The sequence below is a fragment of the Lepidochelys kempii genome, chromosome 5 (assembly GCF_965140265.1).
Source record: "Lepidochelys kempii isolate rLepKem1 chromosome 5, rLepKem1.hap2, whole genome shotgun sequence".
In the NCBI taxonomy this organism is placed as follows: domain Eukaryota; kingdom Metazoa; phylum Chordata; order Testudines; family Cheloniidae; genus Lepidochelys; species Lepidochelys kempii.
The window spans coordinates 37832231-37850546 of record NC_133260.1 but is presented as its reverse complement, the minus strand read 5'-3'; the positions used below and the strand labels follow the sequence as shown (position 1 = coordinate 37850546).

The 18316-nt window shown below is 40.7% G+C and overlaps 1 protein-coding gene across 11 annotated transcripts in view; it reads left to right on the top strand.

Annotated features, from left to right (window-relative positions):
- PDE4D (phosphodiesterase 4D) overlaps window positions 1–18316 on the top strand; it is a 769499-nt gene that overhangs the window by 698361 nt on the left and 52822 nt on the right. For all 11 annotated transcript variants that reach the window (XM_073343989.1, XM_073343991.1, XM_073343992.1 and 8 more), the window contains one exon: window positions 1503–1615. In XM_073343989.1, coding sequence (XP_073200090.1) covers window positions 1503–1615 — 113 coding nt within the window. The remainder of the gene's footprint in view (window positions 1–1502; window positions 1616–18316) is intronic.

Sequence of the window (18316 nt, the reverse complement as noted above, 5' to 3'; positions counted from 1 at the left end):
ATTAGGTTTCCAGGGTAAACTTCAGGAGAGCTTTCAGCAGTCCTATCTCCCTGCTCCCCAAAGCAAATTGTGTGATGCACTGTAGACACACACCGTTTGGTTTAGAGTAAATATTACTGCAATATTTGAAAAATCCTTTTGCTGCTACATCCTTGGCTAAACACAATTATACTTAGCCCTTACATGGAATTACATTTTCAGAGGGCTTTATTAATCGATTAATGCTGGACAACCCTAGGGGCTAGGTAAGAAACTATTATTGCCCCACTCCTGGGAATCTGAGGCCGAGAGGCTAACACACCTAGGGTCCAGACATCAACATGTGACAGATAATCATTCAGTGAAGAAATATGCCAGCGAGACATAAACTTCTGCTGGGGAGGCAAGGGGCAGGGAGCTGTGGCCAGAGCCAGCTCCCCGCCAGCTGAGTTGTGGCGCTCAGCCGCTGCGGAGCGCCCTGGCATGCCACCTGCTCAGAACCCGGAGCCTCAAGGTTACGAGGCGCTAATCTTGTCGGGGCATCTCCCCGGGCGGCGGCGAAGCCGTGTGTTGACCTGCTCGCGGTTACATAAGCGCCCGTGGCCCGGAGGGCGGCGGTGGGGATTTGTGGCGCGCGCGCTATGCTCCCGCCCAAGGCAGGTGGCGGTGACATGTGGGGGAGAAGCCGGGAGGGCTCCGGACCTACGTGTTTGCTCCTTAAGCCGTAAACGGAGCTCGGCGGAGGCGACTGCGAGAGTTCCACGCCGGGTTTTCGGCCGCTCCCCCGCCGTTCACACACACAGCACACGCGGCTGCCCCCGGCTCCGGCTGGCGCTCTCGCTCGCCTGCTGCTCGTGTGGTGCCACCACAGGGAAACCCGGACCATCACGGGGGGCTTTAAAATACCCTCTGGTGGGGGGGGAGGGGCCGGGGAGAGGGGATCCCTGAGAGCAGCAGCCCCGGACTCCGCTTCTCGCCGCGGCGGGAGGAGGAGCTGGGAACACAGGAAACGTGGTGGCCGCACACACGGCAGCAGCCGCGCTGATTCATTTCTGCTCGGAGCCTTCTCCGGGGGGGCGGGCCGGGGCGGGGGGAGGGGCGGCGGCGCTGCCTGTCTCCAGCCTGGGCAACGCAAAGGTCCCTGCCTCAGCCGTCCCGGAGGAGAGAGAGGAGGCGAGCCTCCCGCCAGCATCATGCAGGCTAGGGTCCGCTTGAGAGACTGAGCCCGCAGCAAACGAGCCTTCCAAGTGTCCCCGCAGATTTTGGTTCCGACCGTTGACTTTAAGGCGGAAAGAAGGAGGCTGGAGACTCTGTTACCCAGGCAGTTCCTTTGTGGGTCCAGCTGGAGTCTGAAGCCTGCCCTCCCTCAGTGCCCTGCGTTAGCAATATGAAGGAGCAGCACTCATGTGTGGGCACTGGGCATCTGAGCATGGCTGGGTATGGCAGGATGGACCCTTTGGAGCTTGCTGTTAGCCCTGTGAAGCGCTTGAGAACTGAGTACTCCTTTCCCTATCTCTTCGCAGAGGAGGCCTACCAAAAACTGGCCAGCGAGACCCTGGAGGAGCTGGACTGGTGCCTGGACCAGCTGGAGACCCTGCAAACTAGGCACTCCGTCAGTGAAATGGCCTCGAACAAGGTAGGACCCATCGGACTCCCTTGCCCTCTATTTCTCCTCCCTCACTTGCTTCCAAAGCTGGAAATCCAGTGGATAGTTTTTAGCCAGGTACAAAATGCATCCAACTACTTACAGGGTCCCGTTCTCTGGGCCACACTGGAGTTTAGCCATGCAACGCCAAGTAAAAACTTTAATGCATCTCTAAGCTTCTTTTTAACGTAAATTAAGCTGTTTAATTAAAAAAAAAAACCCTGAATGTTTGTACATGAAGGAGCTGTTATCCTTAACTAAAATGTTCACGGGTTTGTTGACTCATATGACTGCATATGAGTGGATCAACCAAGGATGGTAGTGCAAAGTTCTGTTTCTGATGGCATGTGTGTGCATAGAGCAGGGATGCTGAAAACAAACAGTTTTGAGACTTTGATATATTGTTAAAGGGGAATTATCTGAATAGTATTAACAACAAAAAAAGATGCAGTGGTCTAAGAAATTAAAATAACTGTATTGGGCTTGAAAAACACAGGAAACATTCATCGTTTGAAGCTCTGCATATGAATCTGAATGATTGCCCGTGTAGTTTGTGCAGATTCCTATGGCTGTAAATTTCAAGGCACATTTTGAAAGTGGTGAAACATTAGGTGTTGGAAGGTTAAACTATTTCTCTATTTCTGTTTGAGTTTAAAATAAGAGGTATTATATTTGATTGCTGACCGTTACAATCTTTTCTGTTATTTATTCTTGCCACACACATTCTGTTGGAAGCCAAGAAAATGGTATATTTCAATTTCAGAAGTTAGTTGTCTACAATGGAGAGGTACAAGGTTGTAAGCAACCTTGTGCCAGAGTGTAAACATCTGAAAAGGTGATAATAAAGATAACACTGTATTCAATACGATTGTATTTTAAGTGGTACAGACCCTATTTTAGCTGTAAATATTGATGCTAATATATGGCATAATATTGTTTGTTATTAATGTTTGCAAGGAAAAAGAACATATATTTTAAAATTTTCTGCAGAGAATAAGCCATATATGTAGGGCTTCCAGATAGCTCTTTCACCATCCTACTTTCCTCAGTGCCCTCAAGGCCACAGACTGAATATTCAGCTAATATTTATGGTATTCATTTTAATGGGCTTTACCTGACATTACTGAGAATTTATTTTACATCTGTAATAAGAAGAACTTGCTACAAGGTACTATGGGAGGCGTATGTTTTCCCCACATTTGTAATCACTTTAGAAAAATGGGGGGTTAATTGTAACAAAGAAAGTACACTTCTTTCCTCTATTCCATCTATGCAAATAGCTATTCACCTTTTAATAAACTTATTATTTTGAATTAGTTTAATTTTTTTCAGAATATCAAGAAAAACAAATAAGGTCTTTCTTCATATAATCTCTGTCTTTTATTTTACCTTTCTGCTTTCTTGTTTTGACTGCCATTCCCAACTTTGTCATCAGTTTTCATCAATTGCATTTTTATTTAACCGGATACTCTTCTGTGGCTATGTATAAGATGTCAAGAATTTCAGCTTTTATGCTGCTTAAGCCCCATAATATATCCAGTAAATTTCTCAGTGACCATTTATGCTTCTCCGTCCTTTCTCCACAGTCTCTCTGGTTCTGGTCAGCTGGTTATTTCTGCTGCTTTTATGATTCGAAAGTAAAACTGACAGTAAGAGACAGAACCACAAAAGAGAAATGGTGTAAAGCTCAACATTTCCCAAACTTTAAAAACAGTTTTGTACCAAATTGTTTAACAACAATTCCAGCAGGATCTGATCCTGAGATACTGAGCTCCTACATTTGGGACTTGCAGATATTCCTCACCTCAGAACTGGTCCTTATTTTTTTACTCTAAATCAAGAGATAGTGGGTCTGTTTCAGCTCCTATTGAAGTCAGTGGCAAAACTCTCATTTTTAAAAAGGGAGCGGGATCAGTGCCACAGTTAGGGCCTGATCCTGTATTTGTTGCAAATCCCATCCAAATTATTGGATATTTATAGTATGGAAAGAATGAAGGCTTAGATAATTAATTTGTGAAAGGAAATGTACAAAAATATTATCCAGTTATTTGTAATTATAATATTGAAGGCTTTTATGGATCTGATTAAATACATTTAAAAACACTTGTCCAACCACTTTAGGAGGAATGACCCCACAGCAAGTTAACATTGGAAGATTTCTATAGGCTGAAGATGTCTATCTAATCTGTTGACCCATCAGCTTGCTTGTTTATGATACTTATATGGCCCTCGCTTCAGTAGTACCTGAGCAACTCTCTATTATTTAAAAAAAGAAATAATAGTTATATTTTATTGAATTCAGTCCTTTTATGCCTTTTCTGAACACAGGAGACAAGACTTTTAAACAAATAAGATCTAACCAGTTACAAATCAATATAAAAATTACTAGTTCAGTCAAATATATTAATAACCTTGACTTTAAAAAGATTGGTCATTATTTTTGAAAACATTCTGATTGACTTTTGTCTGAAAAAATCTATAGTTTCCATCACCCTGCACAACTGCAGGTCTTATCCCACCCCCTTTCTCCCTCTTGTATTTGTATTTGTTAATGCACTCCTGATTTGCCAGAGATAACAGATAAACATTATTCATATATACTTATTGAAATCGGGAAGAAAATGTGTCTCATAAAGATCTTCTCATTTCTTTAGAAACAGGATCATGCAGGCAAGGCATTTGATATGAGATATACAGTAAGCTGGGTTGTCATAGCCAATCTGAAGGTCAATCAGAATGATGCCATATCTTACGTCAGAACTGGAAATTAATATTGCAGTCACATATTGAGTAGGTTTACTTGATCCATCAACTATGGATACAGATGTCGGAAACTCTCTGTTGCTCGTTTCAGTGCAACATGCTAAAATATTCAGAAATGCTCTCAGATAGTTTTTTGTTGCGTTAAGGTTGGCAGGCCATAAATGAAATCTCTTTTTATTTTTTGACTATGTAAATCTATGTGTATGTTTTCAGTGTTCTTCTTTCTTAAAATAAAAACAAATCAAATGCCATTAGTCATCTTGCAAAGAACAGTGAGCACATGCAATAGTGGGAAAAAATCAATAAGAAAAAGTTTTCAGTTTCAAATGTTGCAGGAGTTGTTATGAACAGTCATTCTAATTCTAATTATTTTTAAAAATATCTGGTATTTACACAACATGTTACATTTTAAAACAATTATACTAACATTAACTAATGCTCATGACATCCCTGGTAGATATGTAGATAGATACGGTTATCCTAATTCACGGGAAAACTGAGGCAGAGAAGTCTAGTCTGAGGGTAAACAGATAACCTTTTGTGCAACAGGGATAAGAACTCAGGAATGCCTGACCGCAGTACTTGGATCAAAGCATTAGAAAAATACCAAAATGTATAGCAAAATAAAGTGAAAGGAAACCAACAACTTATAAATCATACTAGTGTCTGAATATGTTCTTTCCCCACCATTTTTATAAGTAACATTGAAAGATCACTGTAACTGGAAAAAAAATAGAGATGGTGCAGGAAAGATACTTCTCTTTTTTTATTTCCAATTTGTTTACTTTGTGCATTTGGCAGCACTTTCTGCATAGTCAGTTCAATTTTACTCTTTCCCCTGTGCTGTCAGTCAATTTCCGCTGTTTGTTGAGTCTTTTAGACATAGTGGGGTGGCATAGGGAACTGGTTGTGTTGTCTTTACACCAGCTAAGGACTCACTCATATTAGTGGTGCAAAAGCAGCTATATTAGAGGAAAGAACGTCTATCAGATTAGGGTAGTCTGTGCCTCGTGAGAGTCAGAACTATACTATAAACTTCGTAGGCCAGGGAGCATGTCTACTGTACAGCTACTATCTTGATCTGATACCATGGACCCTTGAGCCCTTATTGAGTTTGACTGACTGCATTAAGTCTCTGCTCAAGCACAGAAGGCTCCTCTATCTGATCTCAATGCAGGATTGAGTCCTGTGTTTATACAGTTTAGAGCATGCTATTGGTACACAATAAATAGTAATCAGTGATATCCAAACTCATAGCTATGGACTCAGGAAAGCGGAGTTGGTATAAATACGAGGGAGCATCTTGAGGAACCACACCACTGTAGTAGTGCACAGGGATATAAAAGGCCCATGGCTGGTTGGGTGGGAATTTCCTCAGTGCAGGCACTGTGTAAGGTAGCATAGGTGGTGCTCCACAGGCCCTCTCACAAGCCTGGGCATGTCAGGAGAGTGAGTGTAGCTCAGAGAGCTATGGCGATTCTGGGAAGCTCTATAGCCTGGAGCTGCCCGGTAAGCAGTCCAGCCAGGGCTGCCATAACTCAGATCAGCTTCCTGGGATGCTTAAGTTATTTAGGGGTTGTGCCAGACCCTGACTGTGCCAGAATTGATAAAGCCCAAAAGTAGCTTCTTGGAAGAACAGCACACCATCTCACCCCTGGTCTATATGCATGGCTCTATAAATAAACCAGTTCAAAAGAACATCACAATCAAATAGCGAGTTTATTTCTGTAGTCAATCAGCATGTTGCCAACGCTCATGATTTTATTGTGAATTTTGAACTATTTGATGTTTTTTCTTAAATCCCCAGCTCTTGGAGTCACATGAGTGCCAGATAATCTCAGCTTTCATTTAAAAAATAAAGTATGTTTCTAGCCCACATAGTTGTGGAGAAAAGCTTGAAAACATAATCCCTAACAGCTCAAAAACCAGAAGGCAGATAAAAAGAAATATTGTTTTATCATCTCACGATTTCAGGGACCAGACTCCTGATTTTTGAGTCCTTGGATTGGCAATAGTGGGTAAGGCATGCAGACTGGGTGCCCCATTCGTTGATGGGCCTTTCCGTTTAATGTTTGCTAGTACCGAGGCTTTAAATATTAGGCCAACAATTTTCAAACTTGGATGCCGAAAGTTAGGCTCCCTGATGCATATTTAGATGGGTAAATAAAAATGCACTAATTTGCAGAAGTGCCTGGTAACTTCAGATAGCGCTATGAGCGCCAGTGCACATTTGAAAATCCTAACTTTAATGTAGGTGCTGAGCAGGGATTTGGATGCTTAACTTACACTTTGGTACAATCATACAAGCAAATCGTCTTCTTAAAAAATGTCTAGGTTACCATGTGGTGGTGTTTTATTTTTATTATTATTTACTCTTTATTCTTTTTTAAAAAGTCTTTGATTGTCAGCTCTCCTGGGCAGGGACCTGTATGCATGTGTGTGCATGCTTCTGCAGAACCCAGCACGATGGGCCCCTGAAACCTGACTGCGGTCCAGGAGTGCTACTAATAAAGATCTAGCAAACATTTTCCACAGGACTGTACTAATTTGTAGATGAGTTAAATATAGAGGAGTGTGTATAATGAAACTAACATGCAAACATATTTTCACTTCTGTATTTATGATTGCAAAAATCTCTAGTGTATTATTTTAGTATGTCTCTGTATCTGAATTTAAACACAGAAATGTTTCAATGCATGTTGAAGTTTACCACAGATAATGATAAAATTCTTTGCTATCTTTGTGATTCATCAAAAGCATTGGGAACAAAAATAGTGGTGGGAACAAAAGTCAGTGAGGATCACTGTTAGTTACAGTATGTGGATACATTCTTGCTAACCTTGGGTTTGTGGTCCCAGACCTGTTTACTGTGAGTGCACTATGTCTCCAAGAAATTTCTCTAAACATCAGAGTTAGAAAGATACATGTTTTATTTAGTTTTACCACACAAAACAGCTACTTTTTTGATACATCAAATAAAGTTGTAGCTGTCCAACATGTATAGTAGGTTATGTGTTGATGCGGGTATTTATATTCAAGTGACTCTGCAAAAGTTCCTCTGAGTTGTTAAGTAAAAATAAAATGCAGATTTCCAAAGCAGCAATGCATCTAACCATCTCTCACACTCAAAGGCTACTTTACTATGAGCACCAATCCAAATGTTTGCGGACGTATTCAGTCACTGGAAGAATACATTTCATTTTCCTGTAATGGCCATCCATGCCCTGTACTCAGCTGAAAATGTTGACCATACCATCACCCGCTGAAAAAGGATTTAAACAAAAATAAATAGAACAGGGATTGGTTTGAACATTTTATTAAAGTGAATTGCATTTTATACACAATTTAAATGTCTTAATTGTAAACATTAAGGATAACAAGAATGAGACTTAAAGAGAAAACAGTCAACTTGAAATCTAGTTGATTTAAAATAATGATTTTTTTACACCGGGCACTGAGGTCCCCTGCCAATTTTTGTTATTTAATAATCACATTTTCCTATTGAGAAAAATATTTTTCTTCTTCTTTATTGCTGTGTGAAAGACTTGTACAAATAACACGGGAAACTGACTAATGGACTGCATAGGGGAAGGAGAGAAACTAAATTAACTACGCAGCAAAAGCTGCCAAATGTACAAAGTAAACAAATTGGAAATAAAAAAGAGAAGTATCTTTCACCCTCTTTTTTTCCCCATCACAGTAATCATAGCTGTTACTGTAAAAAGAGTGAGGAAAAAAGATATTTGGATGCTAGTGTGATTTATAAGCTAGCCATGTTCCTTTCACTTTATTTTGCCATACATTTATGTATTTGTATAGTGGTTTGATTTTAGGACTGGGAGCCAGGAATTCCTAAGTTCTTACACCTGTTGTGCAAAAGACTATCTGTTTTCCCTCAGTCAAGTCTTTTCTGCCTCAGTTTCTCCATAAATTAGGAAAACAGTATTTACCTACCTACATACCTATCAGAGACATGTGCATTAGTTTAATGTTTGTATAATGGTTTGAAAATATAAAGCACTATATAAGTCCTAAATATTTTGTTAAGAATTAGAATTAAAATGACGGTTTAGAACAACTACTGAGTCACATGAAACCAAAATCTTTTTCCTTACTGAATTTGTTTTTCATTATTGTATGAGCTCATTGGCATCTTTGCTTTATCCCATGGGAGGCACTCAGATAATATGGTGATGGTCATCTAGATGGATACAGTGCATCTTACTAGGAATAAAGGAAGAGGCTAATGTTGTGGTATGAAAGAATGAATCACCATTTAGAAGTCAGCTTTTGTTAACCGACTGACTATTTTTTAGTCATGTCCTTTTGAATCACTTCTAGTTACGCTGACATAGTTTGTTACATGACTAGCATCTTGTCTTCAGGAATGACAGTCCATGTGTAGAAGCTTTGTATTTGATAGTATTTTTACCAAATTTGTAAGCTCAACCAAAGTAAAATAATATCTTCTTAAATCATGGTCATAGATTAGAGTGACCTGTTTCCAATTAGAGAAAAAGGATAATGCTGTCATATCCAATTTAAGAGGATTTTTTTATCAGTCACTCTCTTAGGTTTCAGCTATTAAACATAATAAAATATGTGCTGGAAATAAAATAGTGGAAAAGGAATTTGCTAATATCACGACTGTAAATTTTGTTGCAAAATTGATAGGTCCTCTGTTTTGCTTTTCAGCGATAAATACAGCTGATAATTGGTTCCAAAAATTTCTGCAGCTTATTGCGTGACAGCATTCTTATATAATGTCTGGCAATGCCATTACAATTGGCTAGTTGACATGATAGTTTAATTGACTCTTGATGTTCCTGATCTTTCTAGGAAAATCCAAGGATGTGGTTAGCTCCTTACTTGAGTACGCATGCCAATTCTGACAAGAATTAGAAACGAACAAGATGTATCTGTTCTCAAAAACTTCATTGAGTGTAGCATCAGGAAATACTTATTCATTGAGGGTTTCATTTTGTACAGCACAGGTATGGATGGTATCTGTATATGTAGGAGCTAAAAAGTGATGAACTAGACAGGGAATGCAGGGAGGCCAACCTTCCATTGATGAGAGGATTTCTACAGGGTCACCATGCTTAGCCTTGCTTCATAGCAAGAGTAAAGCAGAAGGTGAATGTGTAGCTAAGCACGAAATTTGCATGCTGGAAGAACTGTACTTAAACCAGGGGTGGGCAAACTTTTTGGCCCGAGGGCCACATCTGGGAATAGAAATTGTATGGTGGGCCATGAATGCTCACAAAATTGGGGAGGGGGTGAGGGCTGTGGTTGAGGGTGCGGGTTCCGGGGTAGGGCCAGAAATGAGGAGTTCAGGGTGAGGAAGGGGGCTCTGGGTTGGGGCAGGGGGGTAGAGTGGGGGGGGGGGCTGAGGGATCTGGGATAAGGATGGGAATGAGGGGTTTGGGGTGCAGGAGGGTGCTCCAGGCCGGGATTGAGGGGTTCAGAGAGTGGGAGGGGGATCAGGACTTGGGCAGGGGGTTGGGACGTGGAGGGAGGCTCAGGGATGCAGGCTCCAGGCAGTGCTTATGTCAAGCGGCTCCCAGAAGTAGCAGCATGTCCCTTCTCTAGCTCCTATGCGGAGGTGCGACCAGGTGGCTCTGCACGCTGCCCCATCCACAGGCACCACCCCTGCAGCTCCCATTGGAGCGCCGGAGGGGGCCATTGGAGTGGGGCCATTGGAGCGGGGCCATTGGAGCGCATAGGAGCCGGAGGGGGGCCATGCTTTCTGGAGCCATGCTGCTGCTTTTCGGAGTAGCCCCTGACCCTGCTCCCCAGCTGGAGTGCCAGAGTGGGGCCATGCCGTGGCTTCTTAACACAGCTGGCACACCGGATCCAGCCCACAAGCCATAGTTTGCCCACCCCTGATTTAAACCCAATTCTCCTCAAACAAGCCCTTTCCTCACTTTCTGCTCCTTTTTTATGCTATGGCACAGGTATGCAAAAGTCCTGAGACCTCTGTGTTAGGTCAGTATGCTTAGTACTTAACCTTACTTGCTCCCATATAAGTCTGGTCACTTGTGCTGGAGCACAACAAACTTTCACTAAGGTAAGCACAGTGATGAGTGTAGGTAAGGCACTTCCTAGTATGCACTGTGAAAAGACTTGCACGAGCAGCGGGTAATGGCTGAAATTTACCATAATACAGAGGACTTGTACAAGGCCCTCCTTGCCGTTTAAGTACTGCAGTGTCTTCACACAGACTCAGGGGTGGCAAGGGTACCAATGTAGGGGGACTTCACATCCACCATTCACCCCAGAAGGAAACTTCTTGCTGTCTCCAAGTGAGAAAAGTCAGCTAGATACCCTGTCCTTGTAAGGAGCAAATCAGTGAGGAGTGTTGAAGGTGGGTCTGAGATTTTGGGCTGTTACTGAGTTAAGAGAAAAAACAAACATGCAGTGGGTGAGGTGATGGGTCTGAAAACAGATAGGCAGGGTCCCAGCTGTTGGACTGGGACTCTGCAGATGAGTGAGAGCAGCCTTTGTTTCATCTACTGGGACAGCTTTGGGTGACAAGGAACCCCCTGTGCTGTACTGCTGGTGTGGTGGGTGATGAGTACATGAGAGATAAGGGACACTGAGGTCAGGCAGCAGCTTGCCGAGAACCTTCTGGGGCGTTAAGAAAATGCTTTCCCCTGAACAGTCATTAGAACATAAGAATGGCCATACTGGGTTAGACCAAAGGTCCATGTAGCCCAGTATCCTGTCTTCCGACAGTGGCCAATGCCAGGTGCCCTAGAGGGAATGAACAGAACAGGTAATCAAGTGATCCATCCCCTGTCGCCCGTTCCCAGCTTCTGGCAAGCAGGCTAGGGACAACATCCCTGCCCAGCTTGGCTAATAGCCATTGATGGACCTATCCTCCATGAACTTATCTAGTTCTTTTTTGAACCCTGTTATAGTCTTGGCCTTCACAACATATTCTGGCAAGGAGTTGCACAGGTTGACTGCGTTGTGTGAAAAAATACTTCCTTTTGTTTGTTTTAAACCTGCCCAGAAGATCTGCTGTTCATCTCCTAGGTAGGGCCTTGGCTGGGGTTGGCATTGGGATTGGTCTGTGCACTGCTGTCTCTCCACTTCATGCTAGATGAAAGGAGCATTGAGTTCTATGCCAAGGAGAAAATGACAACTCCAAACGTTGAGCAGGCAGCACTCAGAGGAAAGCACTTCCCTACTCTCTGTGTGGCTCTTTACAAGCAGCTAGCTGTCAGCTCTACACAACTTTGCTCCTTTCTGCTGCCCCAACCAGCCACAGCAACAGCACTTGGGGTCTGTCCCATAACTGTGCATTTGAGCAGACAACCTAATACCTGGAGCTAGTACCTTGAACCTGGAACACTGTCTGCCTGCTTGCCTGAGCTTAGACCTACAGTTCCTTCCTACCCCAAAAGCTTTTGAGTTCCCCAAAAGCCCTATGACTATGCCTGTTTTCAGCTACCCTAAGAAGTGCCTTAGGAGATGGGATATCTCTTCCCACTTGTGCAATCTCAACCAAGTAGAGGTGATTTTGTCAGTCTGTCCTCTTCCTGGGCTCTGATGACTTCCTCTGTACACCTCAACGAAGCAATGTTCCCAGTCCCTGCACACTGATGCACAATCACCCCTTTTTATAGCCTCTTTAATTTTGCGCAGGTATGAAAGATTCTTTCCTTCAGGTATAATGACACAGAACAATGTAGCAAAAATAGAAAATATTATGAAGTAATAATCAGTGAAAATAGTTTAGTGCATGATGTGGGAAGATGAGCCTAGTTTTCATCCATCATATATATTTGAATATGAAATAGATCTTTGACAATTAAAAAAATGTTTTATTGGAAGTAAAATATAAATGTAAGTGCTTCTTTTGAGAGCATAGCCACCAAAAACCTCAAGGTCTTTCCTAAGAAAATAGTATTGAATATTGCAAAGATGTTACTTAGAAATGGATTGTATGTAAATAAATACTTCATAATCGCTCACCTTGCTAATAATGGTTTTGCAGTTACTCATAAAGGCTTCTAGTTACTTGTGGATCTTTATGGCAGAATTTAGAACCAAGAATCTCCTGGATATTATGCTGTGTACTGATGTAGTGATGGTTAGGTCATAAGACTTGAAGCACTTAAAGATAGAAGAATGATCTTTCTTCTGTGTCGTTTGTTTTGCATTTTTAACTATAGGCAATTTCTTTGGCTAAAGAACTTTTAATGCAGTGAATATGTTATCCACAGAAATAGCAGTGCAGTTGCAATACGACAGAGAAATCAGAAGCAGTTTTGCTGCCTTGGTTATGTTGTTTCATATTTTTCTTTGTAATCCTTTACTAAGACACTATATATTTAAGAGACTTTTCTCTCTCTAACCTATGTTTCCAGCTTTGCGGTGGATTTACCATGGCTAGATTTTACTTTTACAAAGGACATGTCTGCACCAAAGATTTGTGCCAGTTACAGTCATATGCACTGGCGCTGCTTATCCCTGTTTGAAACTGAGGTGAACTGCACTAATACAAATTGTGGCTTTTAGCAGCTTTGCCTGCCTACAGTGGGACTGGGGTGAAAATTGCCAGCATAGACAAGGCCATAATCTCAGAGACCAGTAAACCAAACTAGTCCATAGTACCTGTTTACAAGATTTCCTAAAATACTATTCAAACAGTTTATGTTTTCTGTTAATTAAGTAGTAAACCACTGATGAGTGGTCAGCCAGACAAATTACTTTGATTGGCACTTCTGTTTTTCTGATTTTGAATAAAAGAACAGTGTTCATAAAACTGAGCCACTCCTTTGTGATGGCAGGAGGCGAGAATGCTAGCTTGTTTGTTATTTAAAAAAAACAAACAAAAAAAGAGATTCATAGTACTGCTTTGATCTTTTATCATAATTAGAGGATAGGTACCTAATTCACAGTTTAAAAATCAGGCTAAAAAAACAATTCTGCATTCTAGTAGTCCACCTATACTGTTCACAAGTCAGTTTCTAATTCCTACTGAGACACGCTTTAGTCATTAATTAATTTATTTAAAACAATCCCGAATATATTACACAAGACTTCCATAACAAAAATTGTTTGACTGCTGAAACAATTCAAAGTTGCAATGTCTTTTCATATTTCAAATCTTTTTTTCAAATGTTTCTTTTCTGTCATTTTCCTGTACTACAGATTCTGTGAAGTAGAGGATGGATGATGTTACACTACAATAATAGATTTTACTTCTGTAGTGCATGATATTCAAGGAACTCAAAGTGATTTACAGACCGTGCCCACTATTAAACCGATATTATCCCCAATTTACAGGTTGGGAAACTGAGGCATAAAGTGCAAGGTGACACAACATGTCATAGGCAGACCAGAAATAGAATGCAGTTCTGACTCCCATTTGTGTATGTTAGCTACAAGATTTCATATTTATTATTTGTATAATATCAGTTATTAGAAGCCCCGATCAAGGATCAGGGCCCCACTCTACAAGGCACTGCACTAATGTAAATTAACTGGTCCCTCCCCGAGAAAGTTCTCACACTTGTCTAGACAAGGATTTTGATGATAGAACATGATCCAGTCTAACTATCCCCTTCCAAAAGTCTACTGTAGAGCAGGTAGCATATATTTTAGCATGCTAGGCTTCCCATAGGCTTTAACTTCACCAGGTTAGCATGTGTTAAGGCAATGTGCCTTGTCTACACCATTTGAAATACCTAAGAACACATTAGGTAACATGTTCTAACAACTCACCTTGTATCCTAGGCTTTGTCTACATGGGAAACTTTTCTAGCAGAACTTTCAAAGTGATATAAACTAAACTGAAATCAGAATCAGAGTTTTACACATGGAGTTATAGTGGCATCATTATATTGCTATAGTTCTGTTGGTAAATTTTCCTGTGTAGATAAGCCTCTAGTCTAGACAAGAACTACAGGTAGGCCTTGATGGGCAAAAAGGGTGTTTTTCAATCATGTTAGTTTAACATAGCTGAAGAGCCCCATTAAGATGCAGGTTGACACATTTGAAGCCATATTAGCTGACCTTGTACCCTATGCTCCCCACTAGGTGTTAACCAATTTAGCAGGAGTTTTAAAGGCAGTGTTACCTAACTAACATGTTAACATAACAGTCTGATAAATCAAACTACACAAGATAAGCACATAAATTGGAAATTGCTTCTCAAGTGGTCAGCATTAAACGAATTAAGAATGTCGACATTTAAATTGTCATAATGTGGTTTCAAATAATTGTTTACAGCCTCACTGAGATGAATGGGTTCGTTCAGGACACCCTTATAATCACTGTTTCATGCTGTCAATCTGTAGGCTCTGGAAGACAGAACTGCATCAGTTCATATTGAGAAAGTTACCTTAATTACAAGGGCTAGAAATGTAGGTTCCATTTATTTTTATTTATAAATTTTATATTTTATTTACAATTTATAAAACTCTAACAGTGAGCTTGGTGCTGTATAAAATTCAAACTAAGACCTTACCTTGAGCGGTTTATAATCCAAACAAACAGACAACAGAGGGGTGTCCTCTTGGAAGACACAGATTACGGCTATTTAAGAGCAATTTTTGCAAAGTAAGCATGTGATTCATGAGAGCATTTACTGACGTGGGAAGCAATTGTTGTAAGCTTCCTGGAAGAAGCTCATTTGCAGGGCTGATCTGAATGAAGAAAAGATAGACACTTGGATTGAAATTCTGTCTGTAGTGAAATCAATGGGAGTTTTCCCATTGATTTCAAGAGAGCCAGGATTTCACTTTTGATGCACTGGAAAAGAGAAGGAATTCCAGTCTGAAAAGGAAAGCAAGGAAGAAGTCACAAAGAGGAGAGTAGAAGAAAGTGAGGTATGCTTTATTAATGGAACAAAAAGGATGCAGGAGAGATATGAAATAAGAACAGAGATTGAATCAGGGTTCTGGGTGGAGTGGAGTTGTGGATCTTCCAATAAAAGTATTAAACAAAAACATTAAATAGTGGAATAAATCCTAAAATATAGTATTTTTAGATTGTGCACTCTTTGTAGCAGGTAGTATGTCTTCTGTGCTCAGAAAGTTCCTAGTTTATATTAGACACTGTCACAACCTAAATAATAATAAATACAAATAACTTTAAAATATTTTGAAAATATGTTTATAATAAAGATCTTTGGAAAACGGGTTTTTGGTTTGTACTTCTCTAACCTTGTTTTATCAGGATGGTGACCACTCTTTAGCTCTTGCTGACTCCAGGATTGCACTTGAGATTAGAATTTTCATGTATTTTGCGTGATCAGTCATCAGTCTGACAGTATTCAACATATATATAGCTGAAGTTATCCAGAAATTGGAATTACCACTCAAATGGTGTTCATGTTATTTCCAAATGTATAGTGAATGGGCCCAGATATATCAGTATGGGCTTAACCCTTGCCTCCTCCTAGTAGGTGTGGTCATTTGGCAGGGGTCTATCCTATCCTAAACTACGGATATGTGTTTGAGGGGGTTTGGTCACAGTGGTGGATGGAGGGTCTGAGGGTCGCCATACCTTCAATCTGAGCTGTGTCTCCCTCTGAATGTACATAGAACAACCAAAGCATGCTCACTTTTGTAACCAGAGGAAAGTAATCTATTCTAGTGCTGGAATTTCATTCAGCACTTAGTCATGAAAGAATTCATATGGATAGTGTACACTGTGCTCTTGCCATGGCAGCTCCTTACCAGCTTTTCAGAAGTTGGGAGGATAGATAAGTATTTTAGATCTTCTCAAGTTCCATGTTTATTTTGTTCTCTAAAGACGTCACCCAGCAGGATTCTCACTTTTGCCTTTTAGCTCCCCTGTATTAAAAACCTGCTGCCACAGAAAATCGTGTTTAAGAGCACTGTTCCCAGCAAAATCAAGATTCATTATTTATATGCTGTTTAACCATTCTTGAAACAGCCATTCTATGCAGTTTTACAGTGAGCATTTTCAGATTCCTCAGCATCTCTGTCCTCTGCTGCATGCTGATCACCTCGGTGGCTGCCGCTGGCTCTTATTACTGGCGAATGGCATGCTGTTCTGATGCAGACACCATAATAGGAAGCACCTAGGCCTGTCGTAAACAAACAGGTCTGAAAAAAAAAGTGCAGGTCTGACGTATGATGTATCCATAGCAATGAGGAGCAATCAGGCTGCCATTTTGGAGTAAATGCAGCCTAGTATGGGTCTACAAGAAGCCAGAAAGTATCTTCTTGGATTTAAAAGCTGTTCTCTATGTGTACATCAGAATTTTTGTGAAACACAGTATTTGCAAGAAGACAGCTTGTAAAAACAATGTCTTTAATTACTAACTTCGGGGGAATTTAAAGGTTTCTTTGAATGAACTGATTTTTCACTTGCAATGGAAACTTTAGCTGTATATCAGAGCACACTTACTTCTGAGAAAATACTAATGTGAGAAATTATTTGACAAACAAATCATAGTATATCTCTTTGGATGCCTAAATATTGAAACACAGAGGGCATAATATTTCTAAGTAAAATGATTGTGTGTTGCTTACACTATGAAGTATGGCCAAAGTTTTGTACATCTGAATATTGGATCCAGGTAAGACTGCATTTCATGTTTGATAATTACCTGCATTTTGGTCTTTCAACATCAGTAAAACAAATGAATAACTTTTGTTGCTGGGAGGGATTTAAAGTAGTTTGGGTGTGGTGCTTTAAAGGTTCAGTTACAGGAGATCTTTTAAATATCGTTGTGAAGATGTTGTTGCAGTCTGTAAAAATATATAGTCAGATGCATGTGCCTGGAATTTCCGGGATAACTTTTAATTAATCCTTGTTTACAAAACTTGGATTTACAATGAAATGACTAAATTGAAAAATCTTCCAAATAGAAGATATACGAATACATAGGAAAACTCACACAAAAATAATCTTGGGATTCAAGGACTAAAACAAAATAATGTTTTTTCTTTGTGTGCATGTTTTTAAACTCAATTTAATATACATCTATAGTCTGATGTTCATATTTACAATTCTGTCCTTATAATACTGAAAGACCACTTCATAAGAGGGGTGATATGGCAATAACACCTACGACTGTATAACTGGTGTAAAGTAGAACTATAGCAGAAAAAAATCACTGTGACTATATTGTTTTGTATTCTTCCAAGGAGATTTAAAACCCTAGTGCTGCTGCACCTCTGTTTCGTCATTTCTAGTTTTGAGGGGGCAGAGATTGTGGCTGTAATGCTGTAAAAGGACTATCTGTTGATGTGTGTGTAGCATTGTTTGTTTGTTTGTGTATTATCAGAATTTGAAAAATGTACCAAACTTGGTACCTCTTAACCAGAGATAAATATGAAAGACGAGTGTGGCATCTCTATGAACGACCTTTGGGAGGCATGTCCTGGTGAGAAGGCCAGCTACACCCAACTGCTCAGAGCAGGAAGAGTGCTGGCTGCAGATGCTGCTTCTCATTTGTATCAGCCTTTGGATAGTCAGTGTTGAAATATGAAGCTCGATGCCACTTACTGCTGGGAGAGAGGAGGATTTTCTGTTTCTTCTATCTCCTCCAGAGCTTTGTGGCTGCTGTGGGGGTAGAAGGTCTGCACAATTCTACTCTTTCCCCAGCGTCATTTTTGCTCCTGCGTCTGCCTATGCTGCTGCTCAGAGCTTTGCCACACTACCAGAGCATTACGTTGACCTCATCCTTGTCAGTAATGTTACTGATCACAGAATTCTGGATGGCAGCACTGAAAACTGACAAGACTCTGCTGCACCTTGGGAACTGCAGAGTCCCTGGAGTTGCGTGTCTGCAGACTCAGGAAGACACCTGAGCTTTGGCTTACACTTCATTCGCATTTGAAAGGTTATACAATTACAAGCCTGGGTATATATACCCTTGAATTTTTAGTCACATTTTATGATGTGTTAATTAGCACAACTGTAAATTGCAGCATAGAC